This window comes from Numenius arquata, chromosome 13 (assembly GCF_964106895.1).
Source record: "Numenius arquata chromosome 13, bNumArq3.hap1.1, whole genome shotgun sequence".
Lineage (NCBI taxonomy): Eukaryota > Metazoa > Chordata > Aves > Charadriiformes > Scolopacidae > Numenius > Numenius arquata.
This window is the reverse complement of record NC_133588.1, coordinates 7,836,655-7,856,708: the sequence shown is the minus strand read 5'-3', so window position 1 is coordinate 7,856,708 and position 20,054 is coordinate 7,836,655. Positions and strand designations below refer to the sequence as shown.

Genomic DNA, 20,054 nt, shown 5'->3' with positions numbered 1-20,054 from the left:
ACTTCATGAACGTAGCTAGCTCCTTCCTCTGCGCTGCTTCTATCTGTGACACTTACACATGATCACCAGCACTGTAGCATGTAAGAAACCTCACAAAACTTAAATTATTTATTTTCGCAAGATAAAGTATGGCAGAGCACCCTGCTATTCCCATTTTGCAGACAGGAACGTGTAATGAGGGAAAACTTAACCACGAAATGCTCTAGTTGGAAAACTACTTTCAAAGTATTTTCTCAGCACTCTTACTCTTCCCTTTAACTCTCCTTTTGCCCGTTAACTTTAGTATCTGATTAAGTATCTCTCTGGTCTAGAGTCTAATCCTAAAAAGTTATAGTAGATAGACAGCTACTCCCTACAGAGTTTTCTGGCTAGGGTATGCAGTTATAAATGGTTCAGATTGCACTTATTGTAACGACAGGCCTTTCCAATAAGCATGTGCGAAAATATATTAAGAATCACAAAATTATTGCAAAATGCACTGAAGTAGACAAAATGAGTTTGCAGTTGTATTTGTAAAATAAAATCTACTTGGTGACCCGGACTTCCACACACAGGCTCGGATCCCTCCTCCCCCTCTGCACATGCAGAAGAGGGAATTACACATCAAACAGCCAAGGCAAAACACAACTACCACCATGCGTGTGCGGTAACTCTCATCCAAATTTTAACAGATTCAGTATTGTATACTTTTCTCCCTGTTGATATTTCACAGTGCCTCCAATACAATCCCTTAAAAACATATTCTTTGCAGCAGATAGTTTAGAAAGGACATCATGCACTTTGGAAAAGGCTACTCAAGCGAATATCCATCCTTTCCAACAAGAAGCACAAAGACACAGCTCAGATTTTCGGGGCATTTCAAAAGCATTAGCCTTTAAACCAAACAACAACCTATGTGTCAAATGTGCAGGCAGCTCCATTAGTTAAGCCATTTCTAAGAAATAGCTTAAGATTTTCCCCTGAAAAATGCTCTGATTTGCATTTCTTACTGGATGAAATACTACTTCCAAAGAATATTCGACCCTTCAGAGGACACAGCTCCTTCCACAGGCGATGAGGGTCCTGCTCCCCTTACACAACTCCTCCGAGAGCCGCCTCGTCCTCCGTCGGACACAGCAGCGATCGCCTCTCGCACGCAGCTTTTATTCTTCAGTTAATTCCTACCAACATCGTCCACAGCTTTTTTCAGTGTATAACGCACCCTCCAAAGTCCAAATCAAAGCGAGGTGGCGATAGTTTTCGTACAAAATGCTCCCATCTGTGCTTTCAGCTCTTAAAGGTAGTCTCAATATACATAAACGTCTAGCTTGAGACCAATTTTCATCAGGCTTTTATTTTACATTCCTAGTAAATGTGATGCTCAGCTGTTTCTTAAACACCACAAGTGTCTCAGTCATTGCCTGTATATCTAAATATTGTTCACCAGCCACCTAGGGCACGCTGCTTCTGGAGCACCAGCTTGCGATGCTGCTTCCCGGCGGTGAGCGCGTGGCTTTGCTCCGTCAGGTAAGGACACTGAGCACTTACACGTCACCTTTTCTTTTAAAATGCTGTACAAGCATTAACTAATCTGCCCAGCGCCCTGCCAGGGAGGTAAGTATTACTCTCTCCTATTTTACAGATGAAGAAACAGACAGTTTAAGTGATTTGCCCCGGGCCACACAGCACGTCAGCAGAGAGCTGGGATTACGGCGATGCTCCGTCCCCGCGTCCCCGGCCGGGCTGCCGGTGCCTCCCCTGCCAGCGGCACCCGGGGCTCCCGGTTGGCCCAAGGAGGGACTTCCCTGTGGCCAGGCCCTTGACGAAGAAAGGGGCTCCTGGAAAAGGGTTCGTGTCCGTAACTGCAGGGGAAGTTCAGGGTTTTGCGTATTAAACTCACCACTGCGCATCCTCAAAGCCTCCAACATCATTCACTGAATTTTAAAACGTACCGGCTCTAGTGAGAAACAATTTGCTTTACAAACTACAAGGGTTTTTTGTACTCAGAGACCCCCAGAAAAATATCAGTCGAGAGGCTCCATAGTCTCCTCCTCTTACTACCCTGTGGTTTAAGCTTCTTAGAGCCTTTTAAGACGGATTGAACCAGAGGCTGTTGTCCAACTTTGTCACATCCAATAATCTGAGAAAAGTCTGACATGGCTTTCAGGTGAACCCGGGTAGTTCCTATTTACATGTCTCGGCTAAACCGCTTGGAAAGACAGTCCAGCGCCACAGACAAGCCAGAGTCTCTAGGACCGTTTTCCAGGACTGCCAAAAGGAAAAGATATTTGAATCAGAAATCAGGATATGTAGATTTCCTCTGCGCAGCAGCCTTTGAATATTTACAGGCAGCGAGATTTCTTTACATTTAGATCATTCTTTCCCAGCTCCCCTATTAGTCTGAAAGGACTCGACTGGATTTCCTTACCCCACGATTAGCCATTTTTAAGAAGCAGCCCTCTGCTTGCTACATATACACTGAAAGAGGAAAAAAATAATTGGGGAACACATCTCATATTGTTGAAATGAAGTCCACCGAAGCCAGATTTTACAAGACATGACAATGTACTAATGCCAAACTGACACAAATTCTCATCTATGCGTTTTGGCTTTAATGGGTTAATTAGCTTGGCTGGATACAAATTTTAATTATCTGAGTTTGACATTAATGTCCTTGGAGTGTTGTCTATAAGGATTTGGGGAATCATAGACATTATTTTAGTTACTTCTGGAAACTGTGTGCTACACTGGGATTTAAATAGTAAGAACAGACAAGAATAGTGAGAACAGGTTGATCTATTTTGAAAAGTCAGATTTTGCGAAACAGGACAAACCGAGAAGAAGCCTGGTCTACCTTGCCGAGTTCAGTTTGTCTTCGAGGGATCCTTGTGGATGTAACATCAGAGAGAAAGACCGGAAAGTTAGGAGATAACCTCCCTTGAGGATGGGTGACTGGACAAAAATTGCAGATGAAGTATTTCATAGCATTCTGCAGGTAATTGAGATTTAGAGTTAAAATCCCTTCATCGTCTTTCCTCAAGTAGAAGGTAACCAGTCCTAAGAGGGTTATCCATACAGAGAGTGTTTAGACAAGCCAGGGAACAACCACCTACCTCAATTACTGACAGCGGCTCAGTTCCTCCAGAGAGAGAACCGAGTGCGTGCACCTGAAGGCAGTACCTCAGTGGTTCTCACTCCCCACGGTGGAAACGCTGGGAGGCCACCACCCCATTTCAGGTGCAGAAGGGAAGTTACACACGGGAACCACAGAAGAGCATTTTGCATGCAAAATCCTTGATTGGTAATTTCTAGCACAATTATGATTGGCCCCTGAACAAAACAAGAATACCTACCACGCAGCCTGTTAATGGAGTATGACAACATTACTGAGGCTGGAGGTAAAGTACCACGCAATCCAATGCACGTACTCCACTACTGAATTCTTTGGAGAATGGAAAGTATTTCCTTGCAAAAAGTACAGCGCTACAGTACAATCACAAGTACTGTTAATGGGTTGAGTTATGGCATGCTATTTTAAATGCTTTACTTATTTTCTTGCTTTTAAGAGTCTGCATAAGTAGACTAATCATCTGAGGATTTTTAACTGTATTTCAATAAATATATATTTAGTCTGCAACAATTATTTTTTAGCCAATAATTATCCAACAAACCAGCACAGGTTCCTTGAAACAAATAAGATTGACAGTTCTGCAGAAAGTAGTATCTACTAAAAGCTTTTCGAAACACCCTTCTATTTTGTTCTATTCTTTTCTCTTCGTTTTTCTAGAGATGAGTTCGATTTAAGATTCAAAAGAGAATCCTGATTGCTTTTTGTGTATATGGATTTAAGCTCTCTTTGTGCTTGCAACAACATAAATAAATTCATTCTTTGAAACAGCAACTGCACTAGTTCTTTAAAACGCAATGCAACCCTTTGTGCAGTAGCTCTGCACCTTGTAAAGACAACCTTCACTCTGCTTTCCGTTTTCCCTTGGTATCAAAACCAAAGCAATTTGGATTTCCTTCTGTAAAAATCTGTATAGGTAATTTGGCTTCAGGAACATTTAAGTAAATGCAATGCATTTCTCTTTAAGGTTCACACACCTATGTAATTGCTAGAATTATCTGAATACATTTAAATTCCTCCTAAATGAAGGAAGGTGGCATTCAGACAACTCCTCTGTTGCCTAGTAAGAATTACAAAAAGGTAGGGGCTTCTTTGAATCACAATATCTAACATACAGAAAGAAGTCTATTCTCCTTACTTTCTTCCACTGTGTTCTGGTTAAAATACGTAGACTGTGGTCCTGTGAGAAACCAAACACCTCCTGGGAACCGCAGAGCAAATTTAGAGCACTTAGCACTCCACCGAATCAGCTCCTAACTTAACAAGGGTAAGGAAGGAACTGATGGAGGTTATCAAACTAAAAAGTGATAGTCACAAAAAACGGTAAAAAAACATTCAAAAGCACAGTGGAAGAAAATTCTCCAGCATGCAGAAAAACAGTAGATTTTTTTTTTTTTAACAAAGAAAAGCAACAGCTAGATTTCTTTGTAACATTGCCTGCATTTTTTGTTTTCCCCTCAAAAAAGTGAGTAGGCAAGTTTGTGTTACATTCTTTAGAATATAAAGGAAGTCATTTTCACCCTTGGAAAAAACATTAAAACCTCTAAAGGACTCACTCATTCACATATGGGAAATGGAAAGCTTTCCTATCATATATTTTAAAGACAATAACCTTTTTTCTGGAAATGCTGATAAGGGACAAATTCAAACTGGTCCTGATCTGCCTGGATCATCTTATTTATTAAAAACAATGGTATCTTTTACACCCTGTATACTAAGCTATCGGTCAATTTTGATTGACACAAATATTTGTATTAAAGGTTACATACTGCAATTTACAATTGGGTACTATCACAATACTATATGTTAATGCAATCAGTATTTTCATTTCATGAATTCATTTGCAACATGACACTGCAAGGGTATTCTTACATATACTGAAGACACAATTGCTAAGTAGTTCAACAATTCTCCTTTAAGTGGGATTTTTTTTTTATCTGATAAATTTTTAACACAATAAAACCACTCCTAGTTCTATGTGCATGTTTTAATTTCCCACCTTTTAAAGTGTTTAGACACTTGGAATACCTAGCATACTGAATTAATCCACAAATATTTACAAGAAAAATCTATTTAATTTCTTTCTATAGTAACTACCACAGGGACTATTGTAATGAAAAATTTCCCATCTTAAAGAATTAATGCGATTACTGATATAGAGAAAAAAAGTAATTTATATCATCACAAACACGTAAAAGATATAATCCCATATTCACAAAAAGAATCTTTATTCCCTCTTTGAATTCTGAGACAATACAGTCTTGCCTTGAGGAGAACAGAAATATTATGAAGTACCTTAAGCTAGATAATTGTAAGAGAAAAAACTACAATTGCATTATTGTTGTGCTAAACTGTGACATACTTAAAAAGCTAATTTCTTTTATTATAATGGAATTTGGTGTGCATATCCTTTAATCTACTTCACTATTTCTTCATAGTTTTACACACAAACATATGTGTAAAGTGTTTCCCATTATCTGTACTACCTGATTTAACAAACTGCAACAAATTTAAAACAATTAAAAATATACTTGGCAATTCCATAAACTTCACTAGATTTACTTTTTTTTAACAGTTTTGGAACTAACTTAACATCGAGGATGTCACAAAAATATGCAGCAAATGAAAGATCTACAGCAACTCAAATATTATTTGAAAAGATGTGATCAATATTTTATGAAAAGGTAACATTTGACATGAGTGACTGTCCCAAATTTTACCAAATACATTTCAACCAATCACGATGCTGAACAGTTTGCATCTAAATCAAAAGCTAAGCAAACAAAAATGTGTCCCCAAAATAGGGCTTTCTACAGCTACGTCAGTTAAAGTGCACTTACTTGTAAAATTCAGAACAGCCACCCTTCAGTTACACCTTTCGATTAAATACATTTTAACCAAGAAATTAATCTGCTGTGGCTGGGCATTTCTCTATTCCACAGAAGCAAACATGTTTTTCCCTCGTTCTCCTTTAAAAAGCGAATTTAACAAAACTACTAAAATGATGACCTAATTAGTACTAAGTAATATTTAAAGCTTTTATATATAGTACACTCTTATTGCTACCCCTAACTTCCCGGGCTTTATCCTCGCTGATATTGTTTGATTTATCTGGCACTATTACTGCTTAAGCACACAGATTCACGTCGTTCATTCTTGTCTGCATCCCACATACGCAGAAGGAGTCAAACTGTAAAGACAATTTTCCGTGAACCTTGATCAAATGATCTGTCAGGGCAGTGGTGTACTCGGAGGCAAACGGGGTCACCCCTGGTGACCAGAAAGAGGTCCTCAGTGGGCAGACCCACGGCAAAACTAGTCAAAGGCAATAAAGCTCCCTAGAACCAGCAAGAAACAAAACTCAGAAGCGAATTACAGGAATCCCTTACCTTTTTTCTACCTAAGAGTCAGTCCCACTACAAAACTTAAACCCTGAACAGATGCTCTCCCACTCCTCACCCCTCAGGAGAGTGGGACACGAGATGTGGTAAACAATGAAAATGTGTGGTTTGTATTTATTTCCTTGTAACACTTAATTTCTGTTGAAGCACTGAATTATTAGTGCTATACTAATTATCTGAGCAGATATCTGTTCAGTTATCTGAACAGATTTGACCAGCTAGTTATGAGAAAATACCCATCTAAATTAAATAGAGTAATATTGAATAACAAAATGTAGGTCACTGAAGAAACAAGCCATCAACAAATACTGCCAGCTTTCTGTCCGGGAAACAATTCCAGCATGAGCCTTTCTTTCCTCTGTTCAGACCCCAATTCCTATATATCAAAGCCTTTAAGCACGTGCTTAAAAAAGCTTTGCTGCGTTAGGACCTTGCGACTGGCACACAGGACATTGGGGACTGCTTCAACGTAATCCCCCACAGTAAGCGTGCCCTCTTTCCACTGTCTCTGACCTACTCACGAATTTTATGGCCAAAACAAAAAGATTATGTACTAAAAATCAAATCATGTTGTGTCAGTGTAACGATAACGCCCAATATGCATCACCCTACACACTATGAAGTCCCTAAAGCTCACAAAATGCCTCAGAAATCAGAAGTCACACCTATGAAAATAGCCACAGTGCAATACACAAAAAAAGACGTCAAACTAATACTCGTGAAACATCAGCCTTTCACATTTGTGCCACAAGTGGTCAATTGACATTATACAGCAGTGGCCTACAGGTCTTTCACATAAATAACTTGTTTCCCAACTAGAATAAACAAATAAAATCTCCAAATTGCTCTCATTTAGTGTGAAAATGGTTGAAAGAGTTTAAGTCAGTTGTATTTCTTAAAGGAGAAAAATCTATTCCTGAAAGAAATTTTTTTTTCAGAATCAATATGGGGTTTATAATCGAAAACAAAAAATCCTTTAAATAAAAAGTTTTTAGTTAATATCAGTGTTTTGGAGCCTCCCACTGGCAGCCATCACACAGCTGAAGTGAACGATCAGCTGAATGGAGGGTTTATATCCAGGCATCAATGACTATTTTGCTTTAAAAGAAATGAGTATTTCTGGGTTCATATTTTAAATGCAATTTAAAAGATTATAAAGGAAAGAACCCAGCCTTTATTGTGTGTCTCCCAGCAGACTACTTAATGTTCAAACATCTACTATGCAAAGGTCAAATGATTTCACTGAATGTAATGGTGACAAAAATATTCTGCAGCACTGAAAAAAAATATCAGATGATCAAGGAAAAAGATATGGGCCTGAGATCTCGCAAGAGTCACAATAAATAACGTAGATTCAGTTCAGTAAGAAAGAAAATTGCAAAGTTGTGTCAGGAGAACCAGCTTAAGAAAGATAATAGGTAAAATACAAATTACATACTTTTGGTAATGTTCTTCATAAAGGAATATTTTAAAGTAATAGAATAAATTAATTTTTATTAAAAAAAAACTTTTCTCATACAATAAGATAATATTCTTATATTCTAAGCAATATTCTTATACAAATATTGCTTGCACAGAATTGAAAAAAAAACGTATTCAGATGGGGAACCTCTGAGGTGTTCTGCTGCAGGCAGCAACATGGGTAGCTGAACTTATAAACAAAAATGCAATGTAAATAGCTGTGCTTGTTGTAACATACACAGGGTAAAGCCACAGTGAGCATTCACTCAGGAATGAGACAGATTATAGGTAAAACCAATAAGAAAAAAATTTACTCAAACGCTTATCTGAAGCAAACAGCAAAGGCTAATAGGTACCAATTTATTTTCCATTTTATTGTGCTTTTCCTTCCTTGACATTTACATCAAATATTTTAGGCTCTCATTCTTTGTAACACAAAGAGGTTCCAAAGTGTGCCATGCACACCACTCACTGGTGGTCCCGGCTCTTCAAAGTCAAGATCCCACCAACTAAAAAAGAGCTGAAACAAAACCAGGACTTGCCTTTCTGCCCCTGTGATCTCCTGCTACGTAAGACGAATTTGGCAGTCACCAAGGGCACTTGATCTGGGGAGATCCAGTGGATCTCTCCACATCAATGGACAGGACTGTCAAGGGAAGAAGCAGAAACGCAGCTGAGCAGCAAGCAAGAGAAAAACCCAACAAGCAGGAGTAAAGCACATATAGAGGGAGAAGAAAGCTGGAAAATTATATAAACAAAGGGGCAAAAAAACCCAAAGAAAGCAGATGACAAGGGAGCAAAGAAATGAGAGACGAGACAAGGAAACAGAATATAGGGAATAAAGTAACTAAGAGCAAAAGTACAATGGGATGTCCGCTTTCTGGAAGAGAGTACAGCATTTCTCACATTAAAGGAAAGTGAAAGGGGGGAGTTAGTTTGGTTTGCTTTGTATTTTTTGTTGCTTTTGTGTGTAATAAACAAATGAAGAAACCTTGACTGATCTTTTATTCTAACACCTAATATCAATACCCAAATTTTGGTAAGCTGATGTATCATTACCAAAAAGAAAAAGCTCTGGCTAGATGTTTAAAAAAATTAGACATATCCAATAAAACACCAAGTAAAGATAGAAAATAAGATGCTAAATTGATACTACGTCTGAATGAGACTTCTGTCAGCAAGCTCAGAAAAAGAAAGAATAGTGTGGAAGCTACTAACTTCACATACTAATATAAAGATATATAATTTTGACTATTTGATTATGTTCAGAAACATACATACGTTTTTTTCTGTGCTCAACCAGCGCAACAGCCTGCTTTGCTGAGCATTTTGAAAACCAGTTGTCCCCAAGCAGAACAGTAACCTCATTGGTGTGGACAAGTTTTCCTGGCATGAAGGCAAGAGGACCAAAAGGTACCTGTCAAAGGCATAAAAGAAACAGCCGAAAATCACTAGTGAAACTAAAACCTGGACAGTCATTCAAGTCTTAGTTTTTAGAAAAAAAGTAAAACACAGAGTTAAAGAAATAAAATTCTACAGCAGTTATTTAATGACTAACCCTTCATAAACATTCAAATGACCAGATCCATTTGAAATTAGTATTGTGCTTAGAAAATCAGAGAAGTGGTATTTAACCTGAAAACTTGTTTTGTGACATAGAACTATATATAGCTGAATGTTCACACGGAACACAAATTCACTTAATATGTAAGCCTTGATAATAAAAATACTATCATTTAGGTGAGTTATGTATTTGTTATACAAAGACTACACTCATTTCCTAATAAAAACAAGTTTAGCTTTGCCAAAATTTTTAAAATACTTAAATAGGTATGGTCAACTCTAGGAGTTGCTTTTCTGAGTATCTGTACTGCTAATAGTAGGTATCTACAAACCTCAGTGATGGTTTGTGGGGCTACCAGCAGACTCACAGACCATGCTTACTCCCACTTTCTCATTCACCAGCGCTGGGACCTCACCCTCCACCAAAGGGCGCCCGTCCTCCAGTGACTCTCCAGGCACGGGAACCATACACAGGACCAGAATGCTTCAGACAGGAGTACGTTGGTGATAAGCACGTTTTAAAACTTTAAGGAGGTGCTTCTTTAAAGGTGTAACCTCCCTTTTAACGCAGATTACAACGTACGAGACATTATTTTTATGATTTAAGACACCTTCCGCAGCCCAGACTCTACAGCCGGTGCTTGGGCAAGCCGTATCGCTGGGGACGAGCCCTGGCCACCCTCGCTCCTGCCTCCTGCACCAGCCCCTGCAGTCCTACCCTCACACCTACCGCCGCCTGCCTGCCTGCCTCTGGGCTTCAATCGCAAAGAAATTAGGAGACCAAAAATCAAATGAAAGCGGCAAAAAGCTAAGAACCACAGCCAGCTCAAGTTTTCTCTTGAAAGAGAGAGGATTCCGTTTCCTCGGATCCGCTTCTGTTGATCAGAGTGGATCTGTTTCCTTGGAAAGCGATCTTCCCTAGCTCCAGTATCCAGGAGGATTACTGATGCTTGAAACAGTTCTGCCGTAAGCAGGATCCTGACATTAAGAGTATGCAGAATGTGCTTTTCCTACACACGTACCCTTCCTGACTTGGTTTTCAAGTAGCAGACTGCACCGTTTGCCTGTTCACTCTTCCCCCAAAACGATGAAAGCAAAATTGAAAACATATGAAAATATTTGGCTAACAGGATAGGAACTATTTATATACATTTAAAATAACAGATGTGAGTTGACATTGCTGCTTTAACGAAGAATAAGCCCTATCTAGCTTTTTTTAAAATAGGGGTTTTTTCTATGCTTCGAAACAACACAATCTTTTTGCTTTACATCATGTGGCCACACATGTTCACATGGTAAAGGGAGGACACACAGGAAATCCAGAGCTTAATCATTAGCACAGGAAAGGGAAACACTCTCTTCTCCCTCACAGTGAGCGTACTCCAACGCCGTCTTACTAACATCTCAAATCTATAAGCTGAGCCAGGTTGCCAAGGAAAAAAGCAGTCAGGCACTTTGTGCTGACACTAGCCATTCCGTTATTTACAGTACAACTTCCCCTCCTTCAAATGTATATCTTGAATTGGACCTGAGAAGGGGGGAGGCAAAAAAGAAAGAGAGAAAAGCCAATTTGGTCAAAATCCTGGTGAGCACACACCAACAGGGTGAAGTTTAGCGTGGGAGGTGTGCAGTTGTTAGGGAAGATTCAAAGCAGCAGAAAAGATGGCTATGTCGATGGGAAGATCGGTGAAACAAAAATTAGCAGCACCTTTTTATGTAAAAATCAATGTTCTTGGGTTTATTTCCATGAATCAGGAAATACCACGGCCACTTTCTTCTCAGGAAATGACTAAGTACCGTAATTCAGTCATAATTATAGTTTTCTATACAATAGATTTACATATCAAACATGTCAGGTTTTGTGTTAGCATTTATGTCATCAGTTCTCAGTTGTCAGTAACATTGTAATTTATACCGGATTTCAAAGGAAAGAGAAAGAAACAAAAGCAAAGGTTTAACTGTTAACATAATAAATGTAACATTACGAAGTACTAACGGCAACCCGATTAACACCTCGCCGCCGGGGGGGGGCTGACACCTCAGTTAGGAAGAATTTTAGCCCCTTTTCTTGTGTGAACTCTACGGCGTACGTACCATGATATCGTAGGACAGCTTATCGGGCAACGTGCTGAGCCGCTCCTGAAGAGCCTCGTAATCGCTCTCCACCTTCTTCCTGTTGACAAATTCAAGTTGATTCAGTTTAGTATCTAAAGTAAAGAGTTAATGTGTTCCTGCTAGTAATTCACCAACACACAAAAAAAACACAGAAAAAAGAAACTATTTTAAACACATAACAGTTGATAGATGAGTAACTGACTTAGGATGACAGACATAATAGCTAGACTACTTTAGAATAACATGTATTAAAATAGGGACATGATTATTTTAGGTTGTGGACATCTCTTTCTGAATTTGAATTTTTTTAATTTGAATCTGAATTTTTGAATTTTTTAGGGTGCGAAGAATCAGTTCTTTCACTAGGATTTGGCATATCTCACTCCGTGCTCAAGTTCAACAGTTATACCACCATCAATATTTAGAAAAATAACTGAAAATCCAGTTTATAAGAGGCAAATTCTTCAAAGTATCACTTGTAATAAAGAATTCATGACTTGGTTTGAACCGACATAGATGGGAAAAACTTTAATTAATTCTGATTTTCACGTGAGCTTTGTGTTCCTACCAAGAGTCAACATTCCTGAAAGGTGGTTTCACCACCAGCATTCTGTCGCATCTTCAGTCCCTGACAAGGGACAATACAGGTGAGGAACATCCCTTCTGCTGCTTCTCTATCCAAAATTAAACAAGACTCATGCTGCACATTGCTACCCAGGACAGAAAGGGCTTGGTGAACTGAGACAAACTATTCCCACCGTGAACACCCAGCTCTACAGGGGACTTTGCAAGATTCAGGGTTTCAACAGCTATGGGGATCTTCCTTTGTGTGCAAAACAAGCAACTACACTCCCTTTTAAAAAACCTTCTTTTGTGAAGACATTCTTAAATACTTAAAATTCAGCTGGAAAGTCTTTTAATGAACTTCTCCCACGCTGAAGATGGCCAGAAATCAGCTCCTGCATGAAGTAGCTGGCATATAAATGTCAGGTTTGATGATACTGTTTACTTCAAAACAGTAAACACATATATGGTAGTAAATTCTGCAATAAAAGGCAAGTGAAAGCACGGAGCAGCACACTTAACAACACTGACCCAAGATGCAAATTTCAGGTTTTCTGAGGATGATTCAGGAAAGCAATCTATAAATGTTCTGAAAAATGAATGTCAGAGTTGATAACACAACTCTCAAAATATTATCATTGATTTTCTTAGATTCACAAGCAGAGTGAAACCTTCTTCAGCATTCGTTATGAAAAATTATCTGATACTCCTACGTTTTGACTCCTATGTTTGTTTCCGTAGTTGAACTTTGCTGTAATCACCCTGCTTTACACCTGGAGTACTTCGTATTTCAAGTTGCTGAACTGGTCCTGAAAAAAAGACTTCAGGTTTTTATGCCACTTGGACCTTAAAACTGTATTCTATATAACTGATTTCCAAAAGATGCGTGCTGCTGCTTTGGTGTGAGAGCAGATTTCTCCCAGACTTTTTTAGGCAAGTTTCTCTGTCCATTGCCCACCTCAAAGTGAAAATATAATTCACTTCCTTCAAAGAGGAAGGCCAAACCCATGAATCTTAACAGAACTCACTGTGATGTTTTGGGGGAGAAGCGATATAGTAACAACTTGGCATCAACAATAACAGTCAGTCACTTAATGATATTTACAGAATCCAGCCTTTGCCTCGCAGAGATCTGTATTTGAGCAACGGACACTGATGCTCTCCAACTCCTCGCTGAAAAACAAACACGCTCCCATGTCTCAAACATAAGGAGAAGACTCCATAGGAAGAGAATGGTATGAAAATCCCCCCACTGGCAGCAGGATTAAACATTCCCATCATTTCATGGCTGAAAGTCACTCAACGTTTCTTCATTAATCTGAAAAGCAGATACTGCCTTTAAGGTCTGACTGCTGCCCGTTACTGAATAATCTGGTTAAGGTACAGCAGAAATCACTTGCTACAAATGCTATTTTGCTTTACAGAGCAAAGTATGTTTCTTTTTTTCAGTGGGATTGGTGCTCTTTGCTGACCAAACCTCCACTATGGGAATCTCTAAAAGTGCAGCCGCATCCTGAACTGGACCATCAAGATAAAGAAAATTAAAATCAATCCTTTTAATTAATTGCCCTGAAACAGCATTACTTAAGGAAGGAAGCTGACCTCCCTCTTCGCCTATGGCTGGTGGTGAGACGAGCTGTGGGGTCTGCTTGGCGCTACGCTCACTCCCCATAGGCAATGAAGAACCAAAGGGAACAGGGAGGGTGAACGTCGGGACTCCAGCTATGAATGTGTCCCCAGAAGGGGAAACGCATGTCTCAATGTTTAATCCCATACCAGACCCATTATTGGATTCACAGCTTTAGAAATATACTTCAAGAAGTATACTAAAAAAATGAAAAAAGAAAATAATTTAATGGAAATATATTGAAGCTGAGCATTTTAAAATCCTATTGTTATTCACCCAATTCTATTTAACATTCTTCTGTGTCACTGACTACTTAAAAGGTCTTATATGAACAAATTACTCAGTTGAAACAAGAGCACTCAGCTCTTGCACAATCAAGATCTAAATAAGGGTACTAAATTTTAAATAATTTTTATAAGGACTGTATGGATGCTGTATAAACTGGTTTTCTACATAAAAGCCATCAGTAAGTTGGGTTTTCCTTTTGATATTCTGTGCCCAAAACCGCAAAGTTCATGGGGCCGCGGCCAGGGTTTGCTTAAAAGCAAACACACGAGCAACTCCTCCTTCCACGACCAACCCTCCCACCCCACTCCACAAACCTCAGCCATTTTTGTAAGAGGAAATAAGCGTCATAATTTTCCAAACTTTTCAAAATCTGTTTGAATTTTAAGGCTTTCTGTCAATTAGTTTACTTCTAAAAAATACCGTCTCTTAGTGAAAGAATGTACATGCGTAATTTGACATGGGACCAAATTGGTTCGGACACTGAAAAGCTTCTGAGAAAGTACCTGTGCTGGGAATATTCTGCCCAACTCCACCAGAGCAGCACCAGTAGGCACTTCAATAATATTTCCCTTATTGAAAATTAATGCAGTCTCTGAATTTTAAACATAAATGAAACATATTAGTTTTAGATTATTTTTGCGAGCCAATAGTCAGAATTTAATATGATGATGTGTATAGATTGCCTTGATTTTCTTCCTCTTATCCAGTCCTTGCAGCCTATGTGCATTTAAACTAAAAACATTTGATACACACTAAATATAAATTATTTGCTTGGAGATCTTTCAGGCATGAAGAAAAAGCCTCTTAAAATAAATTTAAAATATTATATGCTTGATGGTGTATAACCAAAGGTTTAATCTCACCACTAAAGGGGCAGTTGCTGTGATTCTGCAATAACCCTGCAGACAATAATCAAGACAGCTCCTGTTGTTCTCTCAGTAAAATCATGGTAAACACAGCATGGATGTATTGTAATTTGATATCGGTAAGATCAACTGCTATATCTCACAGTAACTCATAATATAAGATTTCATTCACCATTAAATGTACATTTTCCTCAGATGCCACACAAAACTATTATTTACTAAGCATGCTTTCTATTAACCATAGATTGCCAACAGAGAAAAAAGTGCCCAGAGATAATTTTTTTACATAACAAACCATTTCTTTCTAAGCATTACAAACTAAGCTTTATCACATACTTTACTGGGGGGGAAGAACAGAAAAACATTACTTTCACATTGTTTTAGCACATCTGCATGGGGGAGAGCAGAATTTCCCTACCTGCTCCATAGTTATAAAGAAAACAAGAATAATAATTAATTCTACCCTGGGAGTACCTTTTCACCAATCAGGCAAATTAAACATTCATCCCGCAAAGTTACTTGGGGTAAAATGACGAATGAGCTAGGTATTTAAAACAGAAGTATAAACACTAAGGTTCAGTGTATTTGTGATTTAAAGTAATGATATCAGTGGAAAATATATACATTTTAAAGAGAGTACACTTCAATAATTCTGAGTGATCGCTAACTATAATCCCCAAAAGATTCTAGTAGGATTTGGCTATCACTAGAATAAATGGCAGTACTTTACTAAAATACAACTAGGTTACTCATCAGTATTTTAAGCATGTAATCAAACATTTTTCACTTACCAGTGCTGGATTTTTTCTTGGCAGCTAGTGACCACCTGTCATTAAAACAGATAACTACTCATGAAAAAACAAGGCTAAGCACACAGCTGCAATGTCAATGCATCAGAAACTAGAACAGTAGCTTTACAGATTTGCTGGTGTCTCTATATACATTTTTATTTGTCAGTGGAAAGCCAAGTGAATGGTAGTTCTTAAGCAGCACACTTTATCACACCCTAATGCAGACTGATAACCAGAGAAAAAATTACAGCTTTTCAATTCATATTTTGGTACAATACCTGCTCCATAACTATTAGGTGACACACGACATAAGATAAGTAGTAGTTTGTGCAATCTGGAGATCTATTTTCAGTTACAGGTTTACAGAATAAGAAAACAACATAAATTATAACACGACATCAATGTAACTTCCAAACTCATTCATTAAAAAACAAAAACAAATGAACCGCAGCACCAAAAACATTTTTTCCTTTATCAGTACATCAACCAATGTTTCCACTGGCCACTTCAATCTGAAAAAGCACAAATTAATTTTGCAGTGTTTAAATACAAAAGTATTTGGCACCATTATGAGCTGCTGGCTTCCCCTCTGTTCTTTCTGGGTGTCAAAAATAAAAGGAAGTTTTAATCCGAATATTTCACTTATTTCTTTATGCCACAGGCTTTCCCAAGAGATCCAAAATAATTTACCAAATAAAGAGCATTATTAAAATGAAATGCTTTCTTTTTTAACTGCATTTTTTTGGACTACGTAAATACAGCAAACAGACAAGATGCTGAAACCTGTGACCTTCTCTGCCATAATTACGTAGAGATTTTGTCTTTCAAAATGTATTCTGATCTCTGAATAATGGTTACCAAAAATATAACACAAACAATTTCATTCAATTATATGAAATGCAATGAACCCATGAGGCAATTAAATACGTCTAGACATCTTCTCAATATAAGCATTTTCTAGACTTTTTTTTTTTTACAAATTTCGTTTTTCCTATAGCCAAAATAATGCTAACATTTGAAAGCAATTAATGAGAAAATTTGCAAAGAAAACACTAACATACATTCAAGTACCACTGAAATCACTGGAGCAGATAATTCTTTTTTTTTTTTTCCAAACAACAGAATGAAAGACAATTTTTTTTCAGTTAGCATATGTGCAGCTATTGCAGAACAGATCTCAGACCCCGCACTTTTACTCCTATAGAAGTAAAAAAAAAAATGGGACTACTTTGTGAGCTAATAATTCTTTAAACAGAGCAAAGTACTTAAATGAAAAGGATCAGCTCTACATTTGTGGTTACGCTATTTCATAATCCATCAGGAAATTCAGCCACGTAGCTCGTCCCGTGTAAAACAAGTTTGAATTTATCATTTGCTTGAAACTCCTACAAATCAAATGCCTGGCAAATGTCTCCCTTAATGTACAAGCTAACTATTTTTAAGGTTAAGACTTCTACAGGACATCAACTCAGAAATCCAATTCATACTATTAAGCCCATTTTAAAAGTAAAGTTTCCGTAAAAGGTCTAAAACCTAGAGCGCAGCCCCGTTTGGTAGCACTGGTGACACACAATGGAGCCCACCACTAACGAGTAGAAGAGTCAGAGCCAATTCTATCAACATCCTTCATTCTTTCAGATTTAGTGGTGACTGTGAAGTACACAGCATAATTAGGCATACAAAAATGTTTATGAAATCCTTTAAGAAAGTTCCAGTTTAATTGCCCCATTACAGATGAAGATGGAAAAGGCAGGAAGCTTTCCATTCCCAATACATGACTTTCCATGCATGAAGTGAGCTAAAAGCACAAAAAGAAAAGCCCTGCAAACCATAAGAGCAGCATGTTCATTAACCTCTACATGATAATCCTTTCGTAGCTGCATATTAACTAGTTACACATTCATAATCATTTACATTATTTAGAGGACCTTCTATGAAAATTTCCAGGCTATATCCATTAGCTACAATGTTAAAGGTTACAGAAGATAGTCTACTTAATGTTTCCAGGAAGCTTTTTTAATTAGTAAATATGTAAATTGGGCACATATGCTTTTTATGTTTTTAAAAAATAGTCCATCAGTAAAGCAGCACAGGGGCATATGCTGTTTCCATCACCCTTTATCCCCTTTTAAAAAAAAAAAAAAAAAAAAGAAAAATCAATAACACCAATCAATTTTAATTTAATTCTTCTTCTTTGATATAATCTCTCTTGAAGGGATACTAAAGGGTGGAACCAGCAACAAACCTTTTCGTTTCAGTGGCCAGCATAAAATGAGACCTTTTACAGAAGTGCTAAAATAAACCACCTTAAGAATGTTTCAGGCTGCACTTGTGGAACTGAACTCTATTAAAAAAATAGAGTGAGAATAAATATTGAAAAACAGATGGAGATCAATTATGCATATGTCCTTTATTAGGTCAGTCACACTGTTTGGATAACAACTGGTTTTATCACAGCGAAGAAACAAATAGATAAATATATAAACAAATCTTTGATTCTTTGCCTTTAATCAAACATGGGAAAATCATTAGTCTATCTTCCACACATAATTTATATCTAGAGTTACAATTAAAGAATGAAAATTCTTTTCAGGGTAAATAAAATAAATGACCTGTTTGTTTGTTCATTTGAGTTCAATTTGTCTGGACAGCTAGTGCCACCAACTACACGTTACTTTTAAGACATCGTAGTGGAGGTGGTATCAATAAACTCTGAATTCTCACCTTTTAGGCATAAAAATGTATGAGTGTGAATGCATGTGGTTATCAATGGCTTATCTCCTTACTAAAATATTTATTATACTACTCTTGCAGCAAACTTAACATTACCTAATCATGGCTCTGGTTATTAAAACAGGATCCACTGTAGGAAAATGCATTCCATAGTCTTAAAAGAAAACAAACGGGCAAATATCTTGTTTCCTTCCTTTCTTCCAACAGCAACTTTTTAAAGTTAGTGCTGCTCAAGCCCCTGATGGGACAGAGCCATCCCTAGAAGCTCCGTGAGCAGCCCTCTGGACAGCCCTGGGGGAGCACACCTGTAACCCAAAGTGTAATTCCTTCTGGATTAAAAACCAAACCACTACAGTGGGAGATTACATGTTGGTTCTGCTCTCACTACTACTACACTGAGCTATTTAAAGGCAAGAGTACGTTGCTGCTTTTAGGGAATGTCTTGTCTCCAGGTTTCACAAGCAGTAGAGCTCAGGGACCAGCTTTAGACCTGGGATCATCTTCCAGGTATCCCCCAGTTCCATCGTGCTACAGGAACACAGGGCAGCTTGCAGGCTAGTGACTCCAAATCACCCCCAAACACTTGTATTGTACAGCCAAAGGCCTCCTTAGCTGTCTGAAAGCAGATAGCTCCAACACAGGAAGGACATGGACCTGTTGGAACGGGTCCAGCGGAGAGCCACGAAGATGATCAGAGGGATGAAGCACCTCCCCTATGAAGACAGGCTGAGAGAGCTGGGGTTGTTCAGCCTGGAGAAGAGAAGGCTCCAGGGAGACCTCACAGCAGCCTTCCAATATCTGAAGGGAGCCTACAGGAGAGCCGGAGAGGGACTCTTTGTCAGGAGATGTAGTGACAGGACAAGGGGTAATGGTTTTAAATTGGAAGAGGGGAGATTTAGATTAGATATTAGGAGGAAATTCTTTACTGTGAGGGTGGTGAAGCACTGGAACAGGTTGCCCAGGGAAGTTGTGGATGCCCCATCCCTGGAAGTGTTCAAGGCCAGGCTGGTTGGGGCTTTGAGCAACCTGGTCTAGTGGGAGGTGTCCCTGCCCATGGCAGGGGGGTTGGAACTCGATGATCTTTAAGGTCCCTTCCAACTCTAACCATTCTATGATTCAACGATTTTATCTTCAACAGTTTCTCTCTTTCCAGTCTAACTATTTACATTCCACCTTCTCCGGGATCTTCCACCCAAAGAGCTCAAAGACTTTTCCATGAATTAAAGCACAGAGCAGTTTGGAAAGCACTGCACTGATTTTACAGGCTGAGTAACTTAACCACTAACACTGGTCAGGAACAGGGCTAGAAACAGAAGCCACATCTCCTACCTCAACAACCAGGCACTAGAATCACTTGGGAATGAAGACGGGCGGGAAGGTTGCTGGAGCATGAAGCTGATTCTCACCTGTAGGTGCCCACAGGTCTCTAACCTGTTCCTCAATAACCCACCCTTCCCCAGCCAGTCCTCACAAGGGCACCTCTTTCTTCCATCTCATGTTTCCTTACCTGTTGCTCTGCACATGCTCCCATTGCTAACA

The 20,054-nt window shown here is 38.5% G+C and overlaps 1 protein-coding gene across 2 annotated transcripts in view; it reads right to left on the bottom strand.

Annotated features, from left to right (window-relative positions):
• Positions 1-20,054, bottom strand: part of URI1 (URI1 prefoldin like chaperone) — a 43,170-nt gene that overhangs the window by 14,432 nt on the left and 8,684 nt on the right. For both annotated transcript variants that reach the window (XM_074157911.1, XM_074157912.1), the window contains exons 2-4: positions 15,783-15,817; positions 11,626-11,704; positions 9,250-9,385 (exon numbers count right to left, since the gene is read on the bottom strand). In XM_074157911.1, coding sequence (XP_074014012.1) covers positions 9,250-9,385; positions 11,626-11,704; positions 15,783-15,817 — 250 coding nt within the window. The remainder of the gene's footprint in view (positions 1-9,249; positions 9,386-11,625; positions 11,705-15,782; positions 15,818-20,054) is intronic.